The sequence below is a fragment of the Manis javanica genome, chromosome 4, assembly GCF_040802235.1.
Source record: "Manis javanica isolate MJ-LG chromosome 4, MJ_LKY, whole genome shotgun sequence".
Classification (NCBI taxonomy): domain Eukaryota; kingdom Metazoa; phylum Chordata; class Mammalia; order Pholidota; family Manidae; genus Manis; species Manis javanica.
The window spans coordinates 2261078-2277235 of NC_133159.1; the positions used below are offsets into that span (position 1 = coordinate 2261078).

The 16158-nt window shown below is 51.7% G+C and overlaps 1 protein-coding gene and 1 non-coding gene across 4 annotated transcripts in view; both read right to left on the reverse strand.

Annotated features, from left to right (window-relative positions):
* CEP104 (centrosomal protein 104) overlaps positions 1-16150 on the reverse strand; it is a 44493-nt gene extending 28343 nt beyond the window's left edge. Inside the window, exons 1-11 of one of the 3 annotated variants that reach the window (XM_073233071.1) lie at positions 15936-16150; positions 15594-15693; positions 13969-14015; positions 12130-12255; positions 7741-7914; positions 7223-7361; positions 5862-5924; positions 5297-5373; positions 2590-2758; positions 1952-2107; positions 707-973 (exon numbers count right to left, since the gene is read on the reverse strand). In XM_073233071.1, the coding sequence (XP_073089172.1) occupies positions 707-973; positions 1952-2107; positions 2590-2758; positions 5297-5373; positions 5862-5924; positions 7223-7361; positions 7741-7914; positions 12130-12242 (1158 nt within the window). In that variant the 5' untranslated portion in view covers positions 12243-12255; positions 13969-14015; positions 15594-15693; positions 15936-16150. Of the gene's footprint in view, positions 1-706; positions 974-1951; positions 2108-2589; positions 2759-5296; positions 5374-5861; positions 5925-7222; positions 7362-7740; positions 7915-12129; positions 12256-13968; positions 14016-15593 lie in introns of all 3 variants that reach the window. The other 2 variants (XM_073233072.1, XM_073233070.1) reach the window with 2 other exon arrangements.
* LOC140849339 (U1 spliceosomal RNA) lies at positions 5597-5760 on the reverse strand. The gene has a single exon (XR_012131077.1). It is a non-coding gene; the product is annotated as a U1 spliceosomal RNA (small nuclear RNA).
* Positions 16151-16158: the final 8 nt, after the last annotated feature.

Genomic DNA, 16158 nt, shown 5'->3' on the forward strand with positions numbered 1-16158 from the left:
CCCTGTTCTGCCAGGCCTCGGACTGCAGCAGGCACCTGCATGGGTCCGCTGGGCATCCCCCTGCCCAGTGTCCATTGGCCACATGGCCACACCTGTCAGCAGAAGCTGCAGGGGCCTAACGAACCAGGCTGCATGCTTCCCTTCTTTGGTTCTTGTCATCGCTGCAGGGGCTGGCATTTGTCTGAGGCCCATCCAGTTGGGGTGACCTGGGGACTCTTGAGTAGAGGGGGTTGAGCACTCCTTGTCAGGGCAGACCTGAAGCTGAGGGCCACAGGACAGTCCCAGCCCTGTGTGACTTGGAACCATAGAAAAGAGTTGAAAGATAGGAAGAACCCAGGCTTTGATGACATTGTTGAGCTACTGAATCAAATTGACCCTGGAACCAGGAGTTCTTAGGTTCCTGGTCACAGGAGCCAATGATCCCCATGTGAGCTAGTTCTCTGTCACTTACAGTGCAGCAAGTTCTCCCAGGCAAGTCACCACATGGCTTGTGCCGAGGGTGGTCCCATTAGGCACTTTATGAGCACTGTCTCATTTATTCCTGGAAATAACCCTTTAAGTGGGTGTCTGTACACTTGCAGAGAGAAAAGTGAGGCCCAAGGAGGTGTGCCCCAGACCACCGGCAGATGGGGCAGAAGTGAGCAGGAGGCTGATACATCCCCAGTGCTGGGAAGGCCCTGGCACAACACAGGTCCTCACTACATACCTGCTGGGTAAACTGCATGCGACTGCAAACCGAGCTATCTACGTGGGTCTGGAGACGCAGGTCTGGGGCGGGCGGGGACGGGTCTGCTGTGCAGCGCTGAGGAGAGGCGTCTCGGGGGTGAGCTGAGGGCTTCTCTGGAAGGAAGGACTCTGCGAACCAGCTTTCTGCCACTCTGTCCTCTTGCAGCAGAGAGGGCACGGGTCGTTGGTGGTGAGGGCTGCTGGGGTGAGTGGGCAGATGGAGGGGCAGGTCTGAACGCCTCTGCACCTGAGGAAAACACAGGACACTCAGTTCCCGATGCCATGGGCCCCACCACCTGGGGGAGCGGTGGTCCAGGAAGGCAGAGTGATGGTCCGCGCTGAGTGCCCTGAGGTCTTGTTGCATCCCACCCCATCGCGGATGGCTGCTGAGTGGACCCCAGGAGTGACATGCACACCACAGCCGAGGGTGGTGACAGTGTGGGCCACTGCAATGCAGAGAAGGACAGGGCAGGGAGCACCTGGGCTGGGTCCACACAGACTACTCAAAGCCTGGCTCTGGGGTGTCCCCATGTCAGCAAAAGCAGGTCACTCTGTGTCCTTGTCACAAGTGAGCTGGATTTTGTAGTATGCGCTGGGCATGCAGTAAGTGCTTTATAGACAGGTTATCTCATTTGATGCTCACCATTCTGACCCCCTGTAAACCTGAGTGAAACTGAGGCATAGTTCAGACAAGGATTAAGCTGTGGTCACGCAGCTTGATGGTGGAGTCGGGCGCTGAGCCGGGGCAGTCCGGCGCCAGGGTCTGCCACTCAGCCGTGACTCTGGGCCTGGGTCCTGCTCTGTGGCGAGGCGCCAACCGCCTTCCCACATGGGCTCTAGAGCCTGGAGCAGAGCACCTCCATGGTGCACGTTCTCAAGATGGGGCCGGTAGGGTAACTGTCCCACAGCACTCACTCCCGAGGGGCGCAGGGGCCAGGGCTGTCAGCAATTCATTTCACAAACAAGGAAACCGAGAGCGAGGGATGAAGTGACTCCTGGCAAGGCGGCAGAGCCGAGGCCTTCCTGGCCCCAGACGTGTCCCTTTCTCTCCTGGGAATTCTCCTGCAAGAGCATGAAGGCAAAGACCACCCCATGCGGCCACAGGAGCTTAGGTCACCTGCCAGGAGTGTCCCCTGAGCATTACACATGTGCGTTTCACAAAGTCGGTACGCCATGAACTCTGTGGTCGCCTGCTGCGTCTCTGGGGCCCGGCCCTGGCACCTACCAGCTCAGGGTCCGCGAGGCTGTGGAGTGCCAGCTGCTCGTACACTTGTGCGCGGAAGCGCTCCATCTGCTGCTTCTTCTCCTTGGCGAGGTCATAGTCCTCCTTCTCCACCGCGCAGCGCTTTTCTACCTCATACCGCCCGAGGCGCTCACCAACCTGCAGGCACAGCGTTTGCTGGCTTCAAACAGGAACCAACTCCCATCAAGAGCAAACGGAGCACTTAAAGCCAGGCTTCCATGAGAGCGGCTACCTCGGCAGCTGCGGGGGGCAGGGGTCAGAGCAGAACGAGGGGCCCCGCCCACCCACAACGGTGGCGCTGCATGTCACTGCAGCATCAGCAGATCGGTCATTTTTAGAACCTCTCTCGTGTTTCCTGCTGCTCTGCGGTAGCAGCTCGGCACTTGGCGCTGACATCTGAGGGCGGGTCTGGGGAGCAGCGGCCTGTGCTGCCGTTTCAGTCTCTGTTCAGGCGCTCAGCTGTCCATAGTGGACCCACGTCCGTGGACCCAGCTTACATCTGTGGACCCACACTAATCTCCACAGCTGTTAGTAACCCTTCCTTCCCTTTAACATTAGGGTATTTAGACATAAAACCTGTCTCGAACGGGAGGAGCTGCTCCTCTCTCCAGAGGCTCTACCTTTTGCAAGTCAGCGATGGCCTGTTTCAGGTTCTTGGCATAGTCGTACTGCTCCTTCCGCACAGCTTCACGCTTTCTCTCATCTAATTTGCGTATAATCTGTGCAACTTCTGGATCTTGGTACATATCAAAGGCTAAGTCATCAAGTGGAGAAATATAGTCATACTTCCTAAAGAAAGAAATGAGTATCTCAGTGCCAATGTTCCATGTGGCAATGTAAAGGCAGGCGTGGCCCTGCGGGCTCAGGGCTGAGTGTCGCCCATCCCAGCAGTTCCTGCCTGAGAAAGCAGGGGCTCAGTGAGGTTGGTAGTGGGCTTCAGGTTGAGGCTTGAGAGTGCACGTGGGTCTGACTCCACAGCTCTGCCCCTGATCATTAATTAAACTGCACTCAGCACCTTTGGTGCCTCCATTCATTCATTCACTCATTTATTCAACCATTTGGAGTGCACTCTGTGCCCGACGCTATTCTAGGTACCGGGGACGTGACAGCGCATGGTCATCTGCAGAATGGGGCATAACCAAGAACAAACTAGGGGCTGGCCGACCCCACCCTGGCAGAGCTGGAACTGGGGGCCCTTGGGGAGCAGTCACTGCGATGAGCAGCCAAAATAGAGAATCGCCATGACCTGGTCTGATGCTCAAGGGTCGACTACATGAGGTCACCATCAAGCCCTGCAGGAGATGGAAAATCCTTCCAGGAGTAAACGGCCTTCCCAGCTACCCAGCTACCCGAGTGATCCATTTCTGATTAAGGATCACCTCTATTTGCACCTTCAAGGTCCACCGCGGGCCAACTGCTCTCTTCTGGATCTAACGTTTAGGACAGCAATGCAGTCTAATTACTCAGCAACACTGTTAACAGAGGACAAGCTTTTAAGTCTCTGCATTTCTGCTACACGAGATCAGCCTGGGGTGAGCTCTGGCTTGGCTATCTTTACATATGGGTAAATTTAAATTAAAATAGTACTTGTAAAAAGTTTGGGTGTCTAATAAACTCAAGCAGTATACAGGACAACCTCACCTTTCAGAACGACCTAGTGCCCCTACCACGCCCCCCATGCCTGTGATTCAGGCAGTTTGCTCAGGGCAGCAGTGCCTGGCTCAGAGGCCCACAGCTCAGGCAGCTTTGAACAATGTCAGTTAACCTCTGGGGTGACTGAATGGAGACACATGGTGTGTCTGCACAATTGCTTTACCTATTTTTACCTAAATCTGTTTTACAATCTTAGGTCTAAGTTGCTTTGCCTTCAAGTCCTAGAGATGAACAAAACAAAGACTTAGTTTCATTATAAAAATGCTGCAAAGAAAAAAAATGATGTTCCTGGCATCCAGTCAGAATTCCAGCCTGGGGCAGATGGCGGGCGAGTCTCCACCTCCCACGGTGCCCCCGGTGGGGACCCGTGGCCGCAGGTCTGGGCCCGCCTGGCCCTTCTGAGCACCTCCTTTGCACAGGCCTCTCTTACCTGACCCTCAGAAAGCCCTGTGGATGTGGCGGCCCACCATCCCACCAGGCTGACGTGATTGAGAACTGATTCACACAGAAACAAAACAACCCTGAGAACTTTTATCAGAGATGCCAATTGGGATCCAAGAGTTGAGCCGTTCCACCAGCCGGGGCGTCACTGAGGGCAGAGCAACTGCTGCTGTGGACATGGGATGGCAGTGGAGGGGACCCCAGTGCTCCCCCAGGCGCTCTGGTCCCCGCCGCTGCTGGTACTGTCAGGCATCAAGAGCCGGAGGTACAGACGGAGGAGCCGGTGTGCTGATGGCACGTTTCATCACGTTTCACCCACTTCACCTTGAAGGCACTCCACTCCTAACCACCTGAGGGCCTGCAGGGATGGGAGGCCTCTGCGGAATGCCAGGCTCGCTATCCTCTGTGTTTCATGCACAGGAGGGCCTGGCTTAGGCACTCACTGCTTCACGTCAGCAGTCTAGGCGACATGCAGGTGAAAGTGGGGAACCTGAAGTGTGGGTAAAAGCCAAACGTCTATTTTTTAATGATTTTTCTTTTTGGGAAGCCGCTGTCAGGGAAGGAGATGAGGTATCATTTGAGTTCCTCCTTCCTTAGGCTGGCACCTTTGAAGGGGGTCTCCTGGCTTTAATAAACAGTGGGCACATGGCACAGGTGCCCCAGGAGCTCTCTGGTCTGAAGAGGTGCCCAGGGAACAGGGGTCTGCAAAAAGGACCATGGCCCTCAGACTGCTCTCTGCTCCTGGCCTACTGCAGGTCCTTACCTGTTAAAAGGCAGCAAAACTAGCAAATGCATGAAGTTGTCATGTGCGGGACACAGAGGCACAAAACCCGACATGTGGCTCCCTCGTCCCTTGAAAATAAGTTAAGTTTTAAAGTAGACATAAGATGAAGCCTCCAGTACCTGAAAATCTGGGTCGATTAATACCCTTAACTCCTACCTATGGAGCTGCCCATGCCAATCAAATGCCACAGGATGGCTGACAGATCTTTTATGTGAATGCATTTTAGGGACTTTCTAGTAATACCTGAACACACAAGAGATGAAGCTGTCTCTGAAGGGAAGACCATGAACACGTGCTAAACCAAACAGTGACCCTAATCTTCAGGCGGACTTAAGGCGATCCTTCAGCGGCTTAGCCAGCACAGGCTGAACCCAGAGGCCCCACATCCGGGCTCCCTGGGGAACGACCCACACCGTGGTGATCCTGCCTTGCGGGAGCAGCGCTCTTACCCAGAACAGGGGCCTTCGAGAGCTGGGTCCTCGGTGTTGTGGCCCACATAATGGTCAATCAGCTTCTCTCTAGAGGTCTTTGGGGGCAGAAAGTCCTGCTTAGTATCTCAGAGGAAAAAAGGAATGACACAAAACATTAATTAAGAGATGATTTGATATAAAGGTGTCAGAAAGCTTCCATGGTCCTGGTTTTTTGGAGGGACAAGTAAAATTCTTGAGTAAAAGAAGGTTTAATATACTACACTGCTGAAAACCATGTGATGGTTATTCACCAGACAATTTTTTTTTTTTTTTTTTAATCAGGGGAAAGCGCGAACGCAGTCCCCCACTACCACAAATAATGCAGTCGAGTTTCCCACATTTGGGGAAATCGCAGGGGTCAGCACATCCGCAGTGCAATGGATAAGCCTCGCCCTGGGAAAACCACCTTCGTGATCATGGTATCTCCCCTGCCAGGTAAGTATCACCAGACAATTTTATAAAGATTTTTAAGATGACACTTTTCATGGCAAAAATAAATAAGAAATACATTTTTTTTGTTAGGAATGAAACTTCTCAAACTTACAATATTGCTTTCATCACCGAAATCTGCAGGGTCTCCAATGATATTTATTGCAACCAGAGCAACCTAAGAAAGAGTTAATAAATAGGAATTAAGTATGAAATGTTTGCAGTGACTTAACTCCTTCACAACACAGTGCTGACCCATCGTCGTCATACGGGGCGATGTGCACACAGTCCGCTCATTCCAGACGCCATGCCAAGGCACAGAATCACTAGGAATACTTTTTGTAAGTTACATAAGTTAATATTCTAATGCTGAGCCAACCGTCTATTTTAATGTTCAAAGGATATTAAAACAATAGCTTAAAAATCCTCCAAAGCTTTATACCATAGCCTTGCATGGAGGCATCATGGGATGGTTAACCGAAGGCTTACTATGGGGCCACAGCTACACAATCTTGGCAAATCACACAACACAGCGAAAGCTACATCAACACAATTTGGTTTGTCCAGGCCAGTGAACCTCACCCGAGGGGATGGGTCACTGTCCATGTCTTCCCTTTCTTGAGGGTCCCTGTGGCTGAAGTCAGGAACTGGGGGTACTGCAGGTGAATGCATGGAGAGCAGGCGGAGGAGAGAAAGGTGAAGAATCCCTCTCTCGGCTTCCCGTTAAGTGGCGCCTCAAAGGACCAAGCGACAGAGCTCTCCTCTGACTCGCGCACTTGTACAGAACTATGATTTGTCGGGATGCTTGCAGTCTACATGGGGAGGTGCCGAGGGCTATAAATATGTGTGCTAATTAAAGGATCGCGCTGGGCACATGTGATTTCCACCACACTAATTGTGCCCCCCCCCATCCCGGAGAAAGGGGACAGAAGGAGGGAGGAAGGACGAGGGTGACAGTGGTAGCAGCCCCTTGGAGCTGTACTGCAGGCAACATTAAACCACGTTCCCAATTTTTACCAGGGGATTTATCTTGTAAAAGTTTAGTGGGTTCATTTAGAACCTGTTGCCCAAATGAAATATAACACAAGCCACAAATCTAATTTAAAGTTTTCTAACACAGCAAGAAAATTAAAAAAATGAAATTAATTTCAATGATATATTTGAACCTAACATATCCAGACTATTATCATTTCATCATGTCACTGGCTCTTTCCTCTGTGTTGGGCCTTGAAGTCCAGTGTGGGGCCGAGCTGTGTGGCCCACTGCATTGAATGGCCACGCAAACACGGGGGCAACAGCCACATGCGGCCCGAGGCTCCTCACTGGGCAGTGCGGCTCCAGGAGAGTCTAACATTCCCTCATGAAAACTGCTATCTTAAGCGAAGGCTTGGAAAACGCCTTTGCGAACAGGCACAGGACGATGTGATCCTGTAAAGAGGTGGTGGGCAGCCAAAAGTGAAGGCATTTGAGCCAGACCTGATTATGTATGTTGAATTTGTTGACATGGTTTTGGTGTAAAATCAGCTTCAGAAACTGTCCCACCGCATCCACATAAACTGATTTTAGTTCCCGGGCTTTGCAGCCTGTCTTTTCGTTGTCACAGAGAGACACGTAGCTGAAAGAAAACACATACGAGAATCACGCTGGTAGGAAAACTTGCCGTTCAGTGACTCTGCCCCCTTCTCCTGCTGAGCTCAATAGGTTTAAAGAAAAGTTCAGTCTAGAATGAAAAAAGGCTAGGAAAAAAGCCCAAAAATCAAGTGCTAATTAGTATTCTTAAGACAAGTTCTGCATCTGAAAAGCAGAGTTGAATACAATGGGTACAAGGACAACACTGTTCCGGGAGCATTTGCTCTATGAGGCAGGTGGTGAGACACCATGCGACCTTGAACCAGACACAAGTGCAAAAGGGGCAATTCAGTAGTTTGTAGTTGCTTTGAGGTGGGATTGGTCAGGTTAAAGCTACCATTATAAATCTCAAATTTCTTTCTTACCCAAGTCTTCGAAACCGCTCTGCCTGATATGGTACAAAATACTCAGGTCGGCTTTCGCTAATGTAGAACTCAATTTTACTTGAAATCATGTATTGGTGAGCAAGTAACTGTAATTTTCTTATACGACATCTCTCCACCGTTTGAAGAACAATTTCTTGTGGAAATTGGCAAAATCTGAAAGCAAAGACAGTTCTGTTTGTCAGCGCAGTGACTGTGGAGGGGTCCCGGGTGCCTGCAGCCGGGCTCCCAGGTCACGGGGACTGACCCCGGGTGTAAGGCACCGGTGGAATGAGGGGCCCTTGCCTGACTCTTGTTCTGTCTGCTTCTCAAGGTCTGAGCCTGAGCTTGGAGTTAGGATTTGATTTGATTTCCTTGTAGCCCAAGTGAATCATACTCTTGGCAGCTAGTATGAAAAAAATATACGGCCTGAAATAAAACCTGAAGTTCATCACAAGGTAAACACATCAGTCATAAAAGGCTGTACAGTGGGCAAGACTGGGCCAAAGGATCTTCTACAGGACCCTACATGCTTCAGGAAAGCCACTTACTTGCTTACAGACCCCTGAGTCATGAGTGAGTGCTACACTGTGCTCCACGGACGGAGAAGGGGCCCCCCCCTGTCCGTGCTGGGGCTCCTAAACATAAACCCGGATGAGAGCCGGCCAGAGGCAGTGTCGGCAAGGACCTCACGTGGCAGCACATCGCCACGACCGAGGCAACAGAGCGCGGTGCCCGAGACACCCTGGGGGCGGGCACGCACCAGGTCAGGCGAGCAGGGGAAGCATCTGAGGCTGTCGGCCAGGAAGACCCTTCCACCTGCAGGGCTGCTGCCCTCGGAGAGCTCAGTGAGCCCCCCAGTGTACGCGTCCCTGCCCACATGCCCGGCCCTCCGCAGCCTCTCTCCCAGCAGCCCACACTCCACCAGGAAGACAGGAGCCTTGATGGGCTCCTCTCCATTGCCCCCACGACGGAGCCGCATCCCCACTGGCGTCACCCTCCCCACCGCCCAGCTATGCTGCTCCGAGGCCACTGGCTTGTCTCTCCATCCCGTCAGCACACAAACGTGCCTTGGAAACGTCCATTTTGAGAAGGCCCTCCTGGGACCCTGCGGCCCCTCCAGCACCCACCCCTCTGCTTGGCTGCCCTCAGTGGACCTCACGTGGGAGCCATCTGTGGTCACTGTCGCCGCTTCTTCCTGCCGCTCCAGGGCCATGTCAGCCCCACACTGGTAAAGGCCACTGACCTCTACGATGCCAAGGGCAACGTGTACTTCTCGTTCAGCCCACATGCCTGAGCCCACACGCCAACCCCTCCTGGCCCTCCTCCTGCCTTGAGCTCCGTCCCGCCCTGACCATGCCCCTGGGCTGCATTTCAGCCTCCCTTTTCCATCTGCCCTCACCTTGGGGGACCCTCTCAGTCCCATGGCTTTAAGACCTCTTTCTTATCAAGAAGCCCCAACTAAACATTGTCCTAAGTCCAACTGTATGATCTGGTTGGCAACCTGACATTTCCATGTAGACACCTGGAAGGCACTAGACAAACAAAACAAACTCCTGACCCCAGGCCCCTGTCCTGCCCCAGCCTTTCTCCCTCTGAGCTTGGCCCACCTCAGCAGGGCACCCCCTGCCAAGGGCCATGCCTTTCCTTCAGCGTGACAGATGGTTAGGCTTCCTCCCCACCGCGGCCTCCTATGACTCCTGCTGTGTGATGGCCTGGCCTCTCCAGGAACACGGTGAACACCTGCCTGTGGCAGACAGGACCACTGAAGGGAACGGCATGCACAGGGCCATCAGGTGGGGCATGTGAGAACCTGTGGGGGCCTGTACGGTTAACTCCGAAGAGTGCACAGGGATGAATGGGGTGGTGTGTGCTGAGGAAGTGGGGCCAGTGAGGACTGATGGGCCAGGCTGATTCCTGGGCACCAGCAAAAGGTTTTCAAAGCCTTGAAGGTTATAAGAGAGGCACTCTTGGGCAAAAGAGCAGCCAGGAGACACTGGAAAGTGGGCAGCTATGACACAAGGGCTGTAGCCCGGCCTGGCCCAGTGCCGCTTCAGACACCCAGAGAGTAACTACTTAGATGCAGGGCCCGGGTGTGGGCAGACACTGCGTCTGTCCGTGCTTCTGTCCAACAGCATCATTGGTCACTTCATGTCGCTGTCACCTTTTGGTAATTCTCACACTATTTCAAACTTTTTCATTGTTATTTTATTTGTCACGGTGATTGGTGATCTGTGATCACAACTCACTGAAAGCTCTGATGATAATTAGCATTTTTTAGCAATGAAGTATTTTTAAGTTCAGGTATGTACATCATTTTTCTAGACATAATGCTATTGCACACTTAGACTGAAGAATGGTACAGATATAACTTTTATATGCACGAGGAAACCAAGACAATCACTGAACTCACTTTATTGTGATGTTCACTTTACTGTAGTGGCCTAACTCTGAACCCACGGTGTCTCTGAGGTGAGCCTGGACTACAGTTTGTGGTGAGGTTGTTCAAAACATAAGGACACTTAGCAGTATACTATGAAATAATCCTTCACTACTAAAAAAATGTCTCCAAAAACAATTTAAAGGCAACTAAGGCAACTGACAAAATCTGGAAGCTGTATACTTTAAAAAATCCTTTTAAAAAAAAGGGTTATGATTTAGCTATTCAAATGTAGGTTACGAAGAGTTTACAGGTGAATCAAAACACCCTTTAAGCTGATAATAAAATGAAATAATAGATTTAAAAAGGCTAGTATGTAGCTGTATTTTCAAGATAAAGTGATAGCTCTAGATTTTGAATAAAAATGATTTGGCAACACGCCATTCATGTCTAAAGACTAGCTGGTGGTGTGAGCTTTCTGCCCTCTCCTGGGGAAGGGCATCTGGCTCTCCGAGGATTTTGGGCTCTTGGAGCTCCTGGGTTGTGCTGGGTCCTGGAGGAACGTCCTCGCTGCCTGTGTGCCGGACCTCTGCCCACCGGAGCACCTGCTAGTGCAAGGAGCACGCTGGCACAGCACCTCAGGAAGGCTCTGTATCTAGTCTGGAGCCAAACCCAGAGAGTCCTCATGCTGTCCAAGGGCACATGTACCTTTTCTTTGGTGCCACGTCTGTCAGCCTTGAAGACATACCATGTCAAGGCATATATTTATTACTAGTAAAAAGGGTGCCCTTTCTGTATGTTTAAGTACCTTTAATTCACACATAAACCTGAGCAGGTGTAATTAGCATCCAGGACCTCTGCTGAAAGGAAGTGTATTTGTATAAAACGGTGGTCCCAGCTCACTCCAGGCCCCTTGGCCAGGGGCGAGGCAGGACCGGGCTGCTTCGTGACTCCGGGAGAAGCACAGGAGAGCCGGACTGCGGGCTCCGCAGGCTCAGACCCGGGAGGCCTGCCCGCCTGCAGGTGAAGCCTTGCCCTGCGATGCTAGCCCCGCCGGCCGTGAGGGGCTGTCTGTTCCCTTCTGCTTTACTCTGTCGCTTCATTTCTCAGGCCTCTGAAACTCAGGGGTAAGGGAACGTGGTCTTGTTTGTTGGGTCCCCTCAAAAACTCCACAAGGAAACATTTCAATTTTAAATGGGATTCACATTCACCTTTGCAGCTATACATCTTCTGAATAAAAGCAAGACACAAGTGTATAGCTGAATCTGAAATGTCATACATATTTACACACCTATGAATCAGGAGTAAATAGTACCTTCTACTCAGACTTGGAAAACAGGTCATGCGGAGAAGGGACACTGCAAAGGGGATGGACCCAGAGGGGCTGACAGTGCACAAAGCCTGATCAGTCCCCCCGTTACTCAACAGCCAACCCTGACTCTGCCTTTAGTGGAGAAAGACGGCTCTCAGGGAAAGACTTAGATGTTTTGGGAAAATACTAACCAGTATAGCATTACTCAAATAATGAACATCTTTAAAAGTATACAAATATTTAAGACAAATTTGAAAAACTTCCTTGGTTAAAGGATGGTGTTACATAAAAGCAGTTAGATGCAAAATCTATTACTATAGGAGCACAGCCATGAACTAAGAAATTTGCATCCACAGACCCCTGCGTGGCACAGATGAGCATGTGAGACAGGCGTGTCATGGAGGAATGTGGTCAGGCAACTATGGGCATCATTCTCCTTCCTCCCACTCATTCGAATTTGTACACTTCCTAAGTGAATGTAGGTGAACGTTATAAGGGAAAAAGGTCCCATCATTTCTTTAAGAACATTAACAGAAGGAAACATGCTCATGTGTGAATGCAGGCAACACTGCGGCCCAGCCTGACAGCCCTGTGCGTCTGTATCTGAGCCACAGTGAACTTGGAAGCTGAGAGTGAAAGGTGACCACACACTCTTCAGAACCCGCCACCACCCTGGCCCGAGGTCCCCAGTCTGGCCCACCTTGGTGACCTCCAGCCGCTGACGGTTGGCCCGTGGATCATTAGCTCCCGGGCACTGAAGCCGTCTTCGTGTCCAGACGAGCTGACAACTACGAATCCAATCTTGTGGGGCATCCTGTGCACTGGGCTGTTTATAAGGGCAGGAAAAACTTCTTTAAAGGAGCTTAGTGACAATTAACAATATTGAAAGCACTATTCATCCCTTGCTAATATATCAAACAATTCACAAAGTATCCAGAATTTTTTCTTCACTTTGAAAGAGTCTAGTTTTTTGTTAAACAATTTTTGTAAGAGACTCTAATTCTACTTCAGGTATCACTTAAGTTATCTTGACCCTTTCCAAATATATACACCCCAAATTTGGCCAGCATTGTGGGTTGAAGATGTGTTGAAGTCCTGACTCCTGATACCTGTGACCTTACGTGGAAACAGGGTTTTTGTAGATGGAATCGAGTTAAGATGAGGTCACACTGGAGTAGGGTGGTCCTACTCCAAAATGACTGGTGTCCTCATCAGAGACACACACACTCTGACAGGGAAAAGGCCATGTGATGGCTGCCAAGCGACCAGAGCGAAGCGTCTACAGGCCAAGGACACAAGGACTGCTGGGAAGCACAGGGCCTGGAAGAGGCAGGGAGGCGCCTCTCCGGGAGCCTGCAGAGAAGAGTATGGCCCTGCTGACACCTGGATTTCAGACTTCTGGTCTCCAGAATAAATTGTTGTTGTTTTAAGTCATCTAGTTTATGGTGCTTTGTTAGGACAAAAACAAAGTTTTTGTTTTGTATTTACAAATACAAAGGTTATAAGAGTTGGAAAACTAATACACAGTGTGTTAATAAGTTATGCAGATCTAAGGGGGAGAAGGAGGCCATTCATTCCACAGCATAGTAACTGCTAAGTGAGAACACATGACCCAAGAAGGGAGAGCAGGACATGCACCCCAGAGCCCAGCTGAGCAACTGACCCCAAGGAGACAGTAAGTACTGGCTGAGTGATTTTTTATGCCATGACTTCCTAGCGAACCTGCCTTTGTTCCCAGTTAAGTACCACTTTGGGGGCAGATGTCATGCCGTCTAGTTTTGCCTGCTCGACATCCACCCCTGTCTTGGCTTGAAAAGAGCATCATGATGGCACTTTTCCTTAGTGACTCTGCCCTCCCTACCCTGCACTCCTCAGCTCCTGCCCATGGTCAGTCCACCGGTTCCACACTCCTCCTCAGTAATGGGTTCAGGGATGGGAACATGAGACCAGCACCCAAACTAGGCCAATGAGACTCAACCCCAGGGCTTTGCTGGGCCTACCGGGAAAAGAAGGCTCCTTTTTGCATGAGAATGTGTCCCTGGGGCCACTGGAGGCCACTAGGGGGGTCTTGCCAGACAGGGGGCACTGACAAAGGGGAGCAGAGATGCCTGCGGTGCCCGGAGGTGAAGTCTCATTTAGAGCCCATGCTACTCATGGGCTTCCGGTTATGTCCCATTACTGAGCCAATCAGAGCTCTCTGCAGAAAGCCAATCCGAGTTAGCTTTAAGTATCTGCAACCAGAAGGCCTTACTAAAATAGAGCGTAAAGAATTCTCCAAAAGGTCTCCGGGCTAGAAGAATTAAAATCAGCTGAAACTCTGAATAGGAGGTGCCATCTAATGAATTCCAGTGCAATTTTGCTTATTTTAATATGCTTTACGCATGATACAGATCCTTCTTTTACTTTCATCGAGAACCTGAAGAGGACAATGTCTAAATTAGTTACTGCCTGGCACTAGCTAATGTTTCTTGGAATGTATGAACAAAGCATTAAAAATTGAATGGCTAAAGATCCTAGTTATTTTCAATCCAAAGCTCACCTCAGGATGCCACAGTCCAGTGGAAGAAAACGAAAGCTGAGAAAATACTGAAAAGCAGAGAGAAAAAGTGAATGAGTGTGATATAACCCACCGTGGGCTGAGGAAGCCCCCCCCCCCCGTGTCCCCAGCACCATACGCCAGGCGTGGGATTGGTCCCCCGTGGCCTGCAGCTCCTCCCGTGTGCTCGGGCTCTCAGCCTGGCCTCACGTTTCCCTTGGCCTCCCCTTACCCACCTGCCATCTAGTTCTGTACCGTCCCCTCCCCATCCTTTGAATGCCAAGTCTCCGGTCCTGTCTTTGGAACAAATGATCACCTCCCTCTTCTCTGCCCCACTGTCTTTTCTAGAAGACCACGACTGGGCCAGGTCCCCAGCTGGTGCACAGCCCCGCCCACTCTCCTAAACTCCCCCTGGAGCCCAGCCAGAGTCACAGCCATTCATGTCCTGATTTGCAGCCCTTGATGGGATCCCTCTACAGGGTTGAAAGGTAGCTCTGTCCTGACCCAGTTTGCTGTTTGTACCCTCGCTTTTTGTCATGAACTCTAAATCCAGCCACGCTAAACCAATGCTAAGTTATATCCCTCCGCTCTGACTTCACCAAACCCTTTGATCACCTTTAAGAGCTGGGCCTGCTACTTCCTGCCCCACCTTGAAAACAGTAGGTATCTATTAAATATTTTCAACTGAATGTGATTATATATCCTGAAATTCTAAAATCTGCAGAACTCTTCACATTGCCCGCCTCGTGTAGGGACTCACTCCTTTACACGGGGCTTTGGCTTGCAGACGGACACTACTTTTAGGGCCTTTACCGCGCCAGGGACTGTCCTCAGCACTGGACATGTTCACACCACCTTGACAGATGAGGAAACTGAGCTACACAGGGGCCCTTGCCCGAGGTGGTCACAGCTAGCAAGCCACGCGGCGGTCTGCTCTGCTGGGCGTGTCCCTGAGTCTCCCATCTTGCCCTAATACCCTCTGCCAGGGTGCTCAGACTCGGGAACTTTCACGTCGGAACGGAGATGCAGCCATCATACTATGCTGCCTGAATGAAACAGAAGCAAGCACTGGCATTTAGGAACCAGGCAGGAGAAATGCCTGGGTGCTGTGGAGGCAAGGCGATCGCCTCAGCGTGGGTATTTGAAAAGGATTCCTTTTTGCTCACTCGCAAAGTCCTTCCACCTGGTACTCAGCATCCCCTTTGTGTTACATGAGATACTTGGGTGTCACTAAAGGATGCTACTATAGGCTCTGTAAAAGTCACCATTAACATTTTGGGAGAACCGAGGTGCAGTTCCATGCCCAGCTGTTAGCATGCAGGAGCCCAGCTGCAGCGGGGCACGCTGACCCTCCACTGCTCCCTTACCGCACACGCCCACGGGTAACTCAGGGGTCCTTTCATTAAGTCTACTTTTCAGTGTGTTAGGGTTATTGCTTTTGACATCTATAAATTAAGTTGAAACAATAGAGCAACTTCCCAACATTTTGCCACAAGACTAGGAGGCAAAATTTGTTTCCACTTTTCTTTTCAAGAAAATGTCAATGTTACACAAACAAACGGTTACTCTTAAAAGCAAAAGATTACTTTGGTCAAGTGACCTTAAGGATTGAAAGGGTCTCAGAATACCTGAAATGGAAGGGGGCTGGGTCAGAGCTGAACCTGCGCCCGGCAGAGCCACAGGCCTCACACGCTTCGGTCAGTCGGTCAGGAGCCCGGGCGCCGTCGGCTGTGCGCCCAGAGCAGAGGTCAGGGCCTGCGGACAGCGCCCGACGCCGAGGGCAGCGCTGGCTGGAGGCAGCGGCGGGCGGCTCGGGGGCTGGGTCGCAGAGCGCAGGCAGCGCCCACCCTCCCCGGCCAGGGCGCTGTTCTCCGCAGGGGGCGCCCCCGGGCCCGGCGCCACGGCCGCTAAGTCTGTCCAGACCCGCCCGCCCGCGCCCTGGGCCCGCGCTCCCGGCCAGCTCGGGGTACCTGTCAGGACGAAGGCCCGCCCGGACCTCGGCGCCCGCAAGACCGCCAGGGCCCTCCGCCGCCCTGGACCGGCCAGCAGCCCCGCGCCGCAGCCGCCTTGGCAACCGAGGTGCAGCCCCTGCCCCTGAGCGCAGAGCCGGGCCGCGGCTGCCGCTCTCATGACAACCAGGCAGGCGGGCTGCGCCGCGCCTGCGCACTAGGTGGGGCCGCGCCTCCGGGTCCC